Here is a 10,458-nt window from a genome sequence, read left to right as displayed (position 1 = left end):
GTTTGTGAATTATCTCGTCACTAGGTTGCAGCAAGCTATGGGCAACCCTACTTTGCAAGCCGAAGTTACTCAACAACTTCGTGCTTATGGAATTTCCCTTCCTCTCCAAGAGGAGAGAGAGCTTAGGAGGCCTCTTGAAGAGACCCCCAAAAGAAGACTCTCTCCCATTCGAGAGGAGGAATCCAAAGAGAAAGAAAGCAATGAAAGTCTAAGTTCTTCTGAAGATGTGGCTCCACGAAGACGGCGGTCTAGACGATCGCCTACTCCTTCCAAGAGGAAAAGAGCAACCCATAGTCCTCCTCCTCATCACTCTGAAAGGCAAGAGAGGAAACAAAGGAAGAAAAGGGCTAGGAAGAGGTCACCCTCTTCTCCTTCTTCTTCACCTTCCTCCTCTTCTGATGAAAGTTATGGCTATTCTCCTAGAGAATACAAGAGGGGAGGACATCGCAAATCATTTCCTGCATGGCGAAGGTCACAAAAGCAAGGAGGGAGGAAAGAGTATCTCTTTTCTCACCTACGATGGCACCTTTGGTGCTACCGACAAAGTGTTGGCCTTCATCCAGCAATTCGATGCGGCCTTTGGGGACGAGGGCTTCACAGAGTCCTCCAAGCTACGCCATGTAGCTATGCACTTCCAAAAATCAGCTCGTCAATGGTGGGCTAGCCTTCGTGGCAATGGAGAAGCCCCAAAGACATGGAAAACTCTACGAGTTTCCATCATGAAGCAATTTCTTCCAAGCGATACTAAAGATAAAGTTCTTACCAAATGGCGCGGCTTGAAGCTTCTCTCTCATGAGTCTATCAACAAGTATGTAGACAAGTTTTGGGATTTACATCTCAAAGCTACTGTCTTTCAAAAGATAGACTTTGTCGAGCAAAGACAACAATTCTGTGTGGGATTACCTGAAGAGATGGCTGAATACATTAACTCTCAAAGGCCCGGTACTATTACCGAAGTAATCCACCACACCATGGTTGCTTCACGCATCAATTTCCATCAAGGGGCTAGACGTAATGTCAAGCCCATGGAAAACAAAGATAAAAATGATGCAAAGGGGAAAACCAATGCTCAAAACAATTCCCAAGTCACTTCCAACAACAACAACAACAACAACAACAACAACAACAAAAACAACAACAACAACAACAACAACAACAACAACAACAACAACAACAACAACAACAACAACAACAACAATCGGTCCAAGGAGAAGGGACTTTACAAAGGTAAAAACAAACTCTCTCCTGAAGAGCTTGAAGCTTTTCGAAGGGACCATAAGTGTTTCAAGTGTGGGGAGCAAGGACATGGCTATCGTTCTTGCCCCAAGAAGAATACTCACAATGAGACTCCTAGGGCTTCCACCATCGAAGCTCCAAAAGAGGATGCTCATTGCAAAGGATCATCACTCTCCTATGCTTGGGGAAAGGTAAGAGAGCATGATGCCTTCATCTTGTTAGACCCTGGCTCTACTCTCAACTTCATATCAATAGAGTTGGCCACCAAGTTGGGCATTCAAGCTTTTGAGATGGGAGTTGGCCACCAAGTTGGGCATTCAAGCTTTTGTCATGTTTGGGCTGGGGTAAAGTTAGATGATTAATCAATTGATTATCATAAACTGTTAAATGGTTTATTCCTATATTGGATATTAGTTTACAAGTGTTCTGAGTATGCTTATAGTGAAAAGAAAATATTTGATGGTCAAAAGTTATGGGTAGAAGCATAGTCATTATATCCATTCCTATACACATATCAGGTTGTATAACCTTAGGTAATAAGAATTCTGCATAAAAAGTAGTATTACCCATTGTTATGGGAATATTACAATAATGGGTAATAGAAGTTGTTTTCCCATTCCCAAACTGTAAAGTAGTAGGAATATTTAGTGGCTTATGCCACCTAGTGGGTACAAGTGTATCTAAGATGATTGATATGGCTGCACCAGTATCTAAGAGTGTAGCTATGATTTTTTCTGTTTTTTGTTTAGGAAAAATGCATAAAGGAGTGTATGGCCTTAGCAACTTAGGCTGTATTGGTTGATCATTAGGCTATTGTAACACTTTGAATAAGTAATGTGTGGTATATACATTATGTGCATTAATAGGAGTAGAATTACCTTGATCTCTGGCAATCAGTTCTTGGTAGTAGGGTTCATCTGATGGAGAAAGAGCAGGATGTTGATGTAACCATTCTGATCCTTTTCCTTCATTGTTTAGATAGACCTCAGGAAGATGGTCTAGTTCTTCTTCATCAGAGCTTGGTTGGTGTAATTGAGTTCTCAATTTGGCTAGCTTATTTTGTTGCCGAATTAGCTTTCTAGCATGCTTTGCTTTGAGCTCTTGCTCAAGCCTTTTGATTTCCTTATTGATCTCTTGGAGATCAAGAGCAATAGAAAGTTCTTCTTGAGAAGAACTTGAACCTTCAAATACAGTCTGCTGCTTGAATGGTCTTTTTCCTCGCTGTAGTGGTGGTGAGATTGGGCGTGCTGGTGGCAACTCATCTATGCCTCTTGCATTGCGTTTGCCTGTGATGAGTTGATGTAGCAGATGATCAGAATAGCCACGACCTTGGCCTCTAAAACGACCACGGAAATTACTACCCCCCCTACGAAAAGGAGTGTGCATCATATTGAGAGACAATTGGGAGTAGGCAAGGAAAGTATGAGCATTGATAGGAGTATGCTCATCGAAACACTCATCCAATAACTCCTCATCATCAGAGGAAGCCGATGTGAGGAAAAGATCTCCTTCTTAGGAAGATTCATTAGAAGATATGGCCACATAATACATGTTGGCTCGAATATCCAGATGATTGAAACGCTTACAAAGTTTTGGGAAATCCTTAGCCCAATGGCCTTTCTTCTTGCAAATAAAAAATCTGTGTTTATCTGGGGAAGAAGTAGGCTCAGGGCGAAATCTTCTTCTGCGCTTGCGAAACATCTTTGGCTTGTAAGAACTTTGGGAAGACATGCGGGACTTACTTGGACAATGACATGCTGACTTGGAAGAGCATCCAAAATCCTTCGTATAATAGTTGGCTTTGCAAAATTTAGAAGAAACAGTGCCAGCACCTTTCAGGGTCTTCTTAGCAGCAGTATCGGTGCAGATACGATTTAAGACATGAATGACTTGCTGCTCTAATTCGCCCCAAGTGATTTGACCAAGTTTCATCTTTATCTCATCTAATTGATTTTTGACCATCTCTGCAAAACTCTCAGGAAGCTTTGATAAGAAGGTTACCTGAGTATCTGGTTCATGATGTTTGCCTGCTATGTATACCAGATTTCTGCAATAGTAGAAGAAATCAAAAATCTTGCTAAGATCACATAGCTTGGTTATGAGAAAAGCTTCATAAGCTAAAGAGGCTTGATCTTCAGAAGCACCAACAAACTCTTTGTACAGAGTTTCAATGAGTAGTAACATAGGATCCCCAGCAGCAGTTCCATCAGGACTTGTACCAGGCCTTAAGATCTTTTGTTGGTTTGCAGGAGACACATATTCCCACAAATTCTTTAAGATCCCAACAAAGCCTGATATAATTAATTCAACAGCTTGTCTTGCTGAAATTCCTGTGAGCCTTTTCTGATATGCCCAATTAGACATATACTGCAATACTGTCACAATGTCCATTGCATTAACCTTATCTATATTAAAATATGTGATATCCCCAACTTTGCTAACGCATTGTGAAAGATCATTTTTTGGCACAATATGATCTGTGACCGAATTTGTGACTGATTTAGAATTTGCAGTATTATTTGAAGCATGAGATGATTCCCCTGAATTAATAGCATTCATAGGAATGTAATAGTATGATGGACTAGTTGCATCCCTAGGTTGTGAGAATCTAAACTGGGGAATAGGTGTATGCGCATCAGTAGATGCAGTATCAATAGGTTGCTCACTGTGAGGTTGAGTCATTTGCTCAAGTTTTGCATCTATTTGATAAATAAGATTATGCAGGGTTATCGTATGTTCATAATGATTCTGTATGTCTGCATGTAATCTCTCTAGATGTCTGCATGTAATCTTTCATACCAGCTGCCATCCAGTTGCTTTGCTTGGCTTGGATAATGGCTTTAGGTTTGGCAGTTTCAGCCAATACAATATAAGGAGCTATATCTATATGCTCAGCGTATTCACCATCATATAGGGTGATGTGTTTTGAAGTGCCAGTAGGTGGTGTGGAGAATACATCAAAATAATAAAATGTTTTATATGCACCAGATCCTACCGATTGAACAGAATTGATTGGAGTAGTTGCTGCTATGATAAGCCTGCGACATGCTTGGCAGACAATTTGTCCATCATCATGAGACACAGTAGTTTCATGTGAACATTGTTGGACCTTGCTAGACAATGGAATGGCAGAAGTAGATGCACCAATAGATAAAGATCGTTGAAGTTGGCGCTGCAATTTGCGTTGATCTTTAATCACATCCCCCACCTGCTGCTTAAGATTTAGAAAGGCTTTGCCAAAAGGGGTTACCACATATTGATGGGGTTCGGCCATATCAGAGATGGAAAGATGTTGGGGACGAGGCCTTTCATCAACTAAGGTAGATGAGATATCAATATGCCAATCCTCAGGCAATGTGACCTCAGACCAAGTGACTTTATCACGAGTGAGTTGCTGGCTATGGTCATTAGCCTTGATAATATATATATATATATATATATATATATATATACACACACACACACACACATACGTACATACATACATATATGTGTGTGTGTGTGTATGTACGTATGTGTATATGTGTGTATTTTTGTGTATGTATCTATGTATGCATGCGTACGTATGTATGTATACATATGTACACATATATATATGTACATATATATACATATATATATGTGTGTGTGTGTGTATGTACGTATGTGTATATGTGTGTATTTTTGTGCATGTGTACATATGTATGTATACATACATACGTATATATATATGTACACATATATATATATATATATATATATATATATATATATATATATATATATATATATATATATATATATATATATATACTAGCAGTAGGTGGCTTGTGGATCGATTCAAGATGGCTAGGTTTATTCCTACCTCTGCAAAGATGTAAAGGCTCCTAAATTGGCCAAGTCCTTTATTAATAATCTCTATAACTATACACTCTGCTCGCCAATATAGCTTTTGATAGAGATAGTTCAATACCGCTCTTAGCATGAGTGCCAATGAATATCCACAATCAGATGGTTAAATGGAGAGGACTAATCAAGTCCTAGGTAGGGGATATGCTACAAGCATACGTTAGTAAGAAATAGTCGAATTGGAAGACTATTTACCCCATTTAGAGTTTGCTTACAATGCCTCCAAGCACATAGCTATGGGGTTTTGTCCTTTTATGCTAATGTATGGATTTCAGCCTCACACTCCTACTTTCTCCAAGGTATTGTGGCCCATTCACAATACTAGACCGGGTTGATAGTGTTGTATATCGACTAGAGTTGCCACCGCACTCTAGGGTCCATCCATGCAATAGACTACGAAAGGTGGTTGAGTTTTTTGAGCCATCATATCTTCCACATGAGCCGGAGGCGATTGTGGGTTTGCAAAATCGGCATACCGAACAAGACCTTCCTGAGGAAGCTTCCACTTTGCATACACTAACTTTTCCAAACTTTGTTTTCGAGGACGAAAATTCCAAAACTCTTGTTGATGGGGTATCACTTAGATAGTAGTACCAATTGCAATCAGACAAGTTGCCAAGTATCCAAGTATCTGCCCCACAGAGGAATGCATCCGAACATGGCAACTAGGGGGTAAGAGATGCCCGCCCAGGCAACCAGCCAATGTGGCCATGTTCATGGGCTACTTAGGACTAGGGATAGCCAAGGCTATCATCTTTTCTATGTCTCTCTCCAGTTGCATGATGAGTCAGAGTCCTCAGCTACGTGTGTATCAAGGTCACAAGTGTCCATGTAGAGTTCTCAAAGGGTTGTTAAATTTTGAAATTTCTTACTTCGTCAAATAATCATGCAACTTCTATGACCAAATTCTATTATGATCCACCTTTGGATGCTTAATTGAGCTGTCCAGTGACCACAACAAGATTAAGGTTATCAACAAGCTTACTCCAATTGCAAAAAGCCAATGTTTACGAGGCGATCACTTTTCAAAAGTGTATCATATCGCCTGAGTGAACCGGAGGGGATTTTTTCACTCAAAAAATGTGCTTTATGTATACATTAGGGGGTGCAGGGATTTTTTTTAATGATATTCACAACGTAAATATAGCATGTTATGGGACTTGCGAAGAGTGACCGTCCCAAGACTTCCTGCAAGGAAAGTTCTGGCCAAATGAACCAAAAAACTATTCAAATAATCCCTACTAACGAATTTTGAGAAAAGGAAAAAAAAACAGGTTCACATGCTCAAACGCCAAAGTATGGAATTCTGGCTCTCCACCAATGTAACCATGAGACATTTCAACCCCGAAACGGGGTGTTTCACCCTTGATCGAGGACTTAGCGAAATGTAAATACATATATATGTGTGTGTGTGTGTGTGTGTGTGTAGGAAACTCCGTTTCGAGGCTTATCGGGTCGGAAACTCCGTTTCCGTACTCATTTCGAAGGAGCCATTTCTTATTCGTTTCCATTTCCAAGATTAAGCCGTTTCAATTTCAGATGGCCTTTCCGTTTCCCATTTCATGTTACTATATATATATATAGTCATTTATTTATTTATTTATATAGTTATATATATTTATATTTATATATAGGTTTCAAATCTAAGGTTTGAGAAAAAAATTCATGTTTCAATTACACGTTTCGGCTTTTCACCGAAACATTTCAAGGCCGAAACGTTTCATGTCATCGGCTTTTCACCGAAACATTTCAAGGCCGAAACGTTTCATGTCATAAAAGGGACCGAAACGTGTTTCGCGGTTACCATGCTTGTTTCACACATGAATAATCCCATCTTCTGATATCTAGTTCAGGTTCACATGCTCAAACACCAAAGTATGGAATTCTAGCTCTCCATAGGCTTGTTTCACACATGAATAATCCAAGCCAAGGACTCATACCCTACGTACTGTCATGGCTTAAAGCACATTTTATGGGAGAGCTACATATTTGTTAAGCTGCATTTTTTGGCTGTTGGCTTAGTAATAGTCAACCACGGTCCACATTCAAACACTAAAAATTTTGAGTACCGTAGAGCCACCCACCAGCCTGGAGTCTTGCAGGAGAGACAACCAGCCTGCTGCAAATGGGTGATTCATGGCAATTACATGAACAACATTAAAAAAGGTGTTGCAGACTTCATAACTAATCAACACAATATTACATTTCCCCTCCCCCCCCCCAAAAAAAAAAAAAGGGTGAAAAAAAGAATGCAAACAGGCAAACGAGTACATTTATACCAGTAATGGGGAAAAAAGGCTGACGATGGTTCTTCATTGTCAAAGTTTCAATAATTCCATACCAAGTATTCTTTACATCCTTCAGAGGATGGCTGTACACCACAAAACACAATAATCTTCACTCAACAAGAAGTAACCCTTGGGATTTCATTGCCTCGACAAGTAAATCTCTGGTCCTGTATGTACCATTGAATCCTCCATCTGCAGCAATTGCGCGTAGTTGTTTTACTTTGAGCTGTTTCAATTGGTCTTCCGACAACTTCAATGGCCATGCCGTGGTGGATGGGAGGGGAGGAAACGGAGGTGCGACTGCATGATCAGCATACTCTTTCTCCCTCCTTCCTGCAATCTCCATTAACATTCCACAAACTTCAGCATTTACATCCAGCACATCATGAAAGGATGCTACATGTAGAGTATGGGACAAAACCCCATAAGAAGCATTTCCCCTCAACTTGCAAATGCGTTCAGGTTTTGGTTGGGCACCTTTGCTTGTCAAACAAACAAACACAAAATGCAACTTCCATATCCCATCTCGTGATGACTGTAAGACAGAGGGGATCCATTCTTCTGCGGCCCCTACACTCATAAATTCATCCTCAGAATGCTTGTGCCTCTTTTCACTTGTTGTGAACTGTAAACCAAAGAAATGGAGCTGGCCTGCAGTGTCTTGATAGATGATCACGGCATCCACCGATCCAAAGTTGAATTTCTTGGGAATAAAAATGATCCCAGCACCATTACAAAGGTCAGGAATCTTTGGAATCCTCGAGAAGTACTGTGTTGGGAGACGACCGATAATTAAATCCTTGGAAATTTTTATTCCAGTCTTTGATATCACATCCGTGCATAGACGTTCACATGCCCATCCCACCTCAGCCCAATTTAAAGCATTATGTTCAAGCAGGTATCTGCAATACCCAATCCAAGAACCGTATTGACTCTTCATCAGAGTTTGCTCGTGTTCACGGACAGCATCAATGTACATGTGTTGAATGTACAGAGAGCAATACATGCCACTCTTGACATCAAGAACATATCGAGAATCCAAACGAGCCATCTCCTCCCAACTATGACACAGCTGGGTAACCTTAAGGTTTTGGAGGTCATCATGAATGGCTTTCACATACATATCCTGCTCTAAGCTCCAGAGCACAGTATCCCAAAGATCTGGGTCTCCGAGCAAAGCCACAGCAGCTTTCTGACTCATTGTGGAGCGCACATGTGCACTTGACATCTTGCTGATCTCCTCCTCTTTCTGCCATGCACACCACCAACACCATCCATCTAGACGGTCAAGGAGCCATGGATAAGAGCCTGCATAATAATTAATGTCATGATTGCGATCTGGGTGGCTTTTTAGCACCGAGCCAAGAAGACTATTGTTCATGAAAGTCTGCATTGTCTGCTCATCAAAGCCTTCATCAATAAGGATTCTGGTCACATTATGAGGCAGGTGAGCCTCCGCTGTGTATGCTTTTGGAGAGAGGCCCCATATTGTCCTGTGCCCTTCAAGAAAATCATTTAACGTCTGCCATCTTTGCTGTCGTTCCTCTGCATCCCTTTGAGGTTCCCCAGCCCATGTGAGGATGTCTGTAGTTTGGGCAGAATCCACCAGCATAGAGAAGGTCTCCTTGGCATATATCTCTCTCCGTGAAATGAAACTGCCCAAGCCCTCCAATGACTCAATGGCTTCAATCTCATTGACCAAATCCTGCTCTTCAGCATAGGTGAAGAGGAGTGCCCTCTTCATACTATTGAGCACAGGTGCATTAGCATTCCAAACACAAAGGAGACGGGACTCCTTTGGTAGCGTGGCATACTGGATACATGCGAATATCCTAAGCCGGACGCTCTTCCCAACACCTTTGCTTCCAATCAGCATCACACCCTCACCGGGGTCTGTATAATCCCAGGAATCGCATACGTGCTTCACATCAGGAACGCCAACAATCTGGGCATCTTGCGGCAATCTGTCCCATGCGTTTGATACCCAGATACCAGGGAAAGGAAGATTGCTCATCTTGCCAGCATCCAATAAAGCCTTGCAATCCAGCTGCCGAATCGCTTCCCATGACCTCCTGGCTTGTTCCAAGGGGCTTTCCTGCTTCAATGATGTATGCTTCCGTTTCAAAGAAACGCTAGACGGCAAGACCTTCATGCGTATGTGTCTCTCAGGGTTTCTCAAGTCGCAAGACCTTCACGTGTGTGTGTGTGTGTGTGTGTGTCTCTCTCTCTCTCTCTCTCTGGTTTAGGGTTTCTCAAGTCGCATGTGTGTGTGTCTCTCTGGTTTAGGGTTTCTCGAGTTGTGTCTCTCTCTCTCTCTCTATCTCTCTCTTGAATTTAGTGCTTTACTCTTTATGTATGGTTTGTTATGCTTAGGTCTTCTGCTCTTTATGTATGGTTTGTTTTTTATAAGGGATAATTTAAAAAGCATTGTGATGTTATGTCTGACAATTTCTCATCCAATGATGATAGTGGCGAAGAAGAAGATGACTTTAACTCTCCTCTTTCTTTAAATCTAAATATTAATAACCTAAGTGGTGAAAATTTTATTTCTCCGCCTTCTCTTCTACTTACTGTATGTCTTCAGCCCAATCTTACTCTTGATTCTTCTTGTGTTGATTATAAAAAATAGATTTTATGGAGGATCATGATTAACCATTAACATAAGCACAATTGAGAGGTTAATGTGTGCAACTTAATCACATCAATTAACACAAGAGTGGACATAATGATAATGAATTAGAATGCTTATTTATTCATGAGAAATTGAGCCATTATATAGGCCTCTTACATGGTGGTATTGGTAGAAGTGGTATTGAGGGTAGATGTGGTTTCTACGTGTGATAGAGTGGAAAGTGCATATGTAGGTGTGACTAGTTGGTTATGCCTATGTGGCATGCTTATGTGGATGCTAGGTGTAAGAGCTTGTTCTCACAAGGTTGATACATGGCTTTATCCAACATTCCCTCTCCATGTGATACCCTTTTGTGAACAAGTTTTTTTTGTGCGTGTGTATGTGTGGGCCACCATCTATGATGGGTCGGTATGG

At 40.9% G+C, this 10,458-nt stretch overlaps 2 protein-coding genes across 2 annotated transcripts; both read right to left on the bottom strand.

Annotated features, from left to right (window-relative positions):
* Positions 1-2,046: 2,046 nt before the first annotated feature.
* LOC147454273 (uncharacterized) lies at positions 2,047-4,510 on the bottom strand. Its single transcript, XM_086517022.1, has 3 exons — positions 4,036-4,510; positions 3,242-3,935; positions 2,047-2,536 (listed from the first exon to the last, which is right to left on the bottom strand). Exons 1-3 carry the CDS (start codon positions 4,508-4,510, stop codon positions 2,047-2,049), a joined length of 1,659 nt encoding a protein of 552 aa, XP_086373148.1.
* Positions 4,511-7,409: 2,899 nt separating this feature from the next.
* Positions 7,410-9,767, bottom strand: LOC147454272 (uncharacterized). The gene has a single exon (XM_086516305.1). The coding sequence runs from the start codon at positions 9,562-9,564 to the stop codon at positions 7,522-7,524; it is 2,043 nt and encodes a 680-aa protein (XP_086372431.1). The 5' UTR covers positions 9,565-9,767; the 3' UTR covers positions 7,410-7,521.
* Positions 9,768-10,458: the final 691 nt, after the last annotated feature.

Source organism: Adiantum capillus-veneris, chromosome 7, assembly GCF_014529385.1.
Source record: "Adiantum capillus-veneris isolate H3 chromosome 7, ASM1452938v2, whole genome shotgun sequence".
NCBI lineage: Eukaryota > Viridiplantae > Streptophyta > Polypodiopsida > Polypodiales > Pteridaceae > Adiantum > Adiantum capillus-veneris.
Note: the sequence above shows the minus strand (reverse complement) of the source record. Positions and strands in the feature narration are given on the sequence as shown.

What these genes read in the sequence shown, in the direction of transcription:
- LOC147454273 (XM_086517022.1), bottom strand. Translation starts at nt 4,510, where the DNA reads ATGGCCGAACCCCATCAATATGTGGTAACCCCTTTTGGCAAAGCCTTT. An exon ending in AAGCAACTGGATGGCAGCTG is followed by an intron (nt 3,936 to 4,035) that starts GTATGAAAGATT and finishes TTTATCAAATAG; the next exon opens with ATGCAAAACTTGAGCAAATG. An exon ending in AAACATCATGAACCAGATAC is followed by an intron (nt 2,537 to 3,241) that starts TCAGGTAACCTT and finishes TCATCTGCTACA; the next exon opens with TCAACTCATCACAGGCAAAC.
- LOC147454272 (XM_086516305.1), bottom strand. Translation starts at nt 9,564, where the DNA reads ATGAAGGTCTTGCCGTCTAGCGTTTCTTTGAAACGGAAGCATACATCA.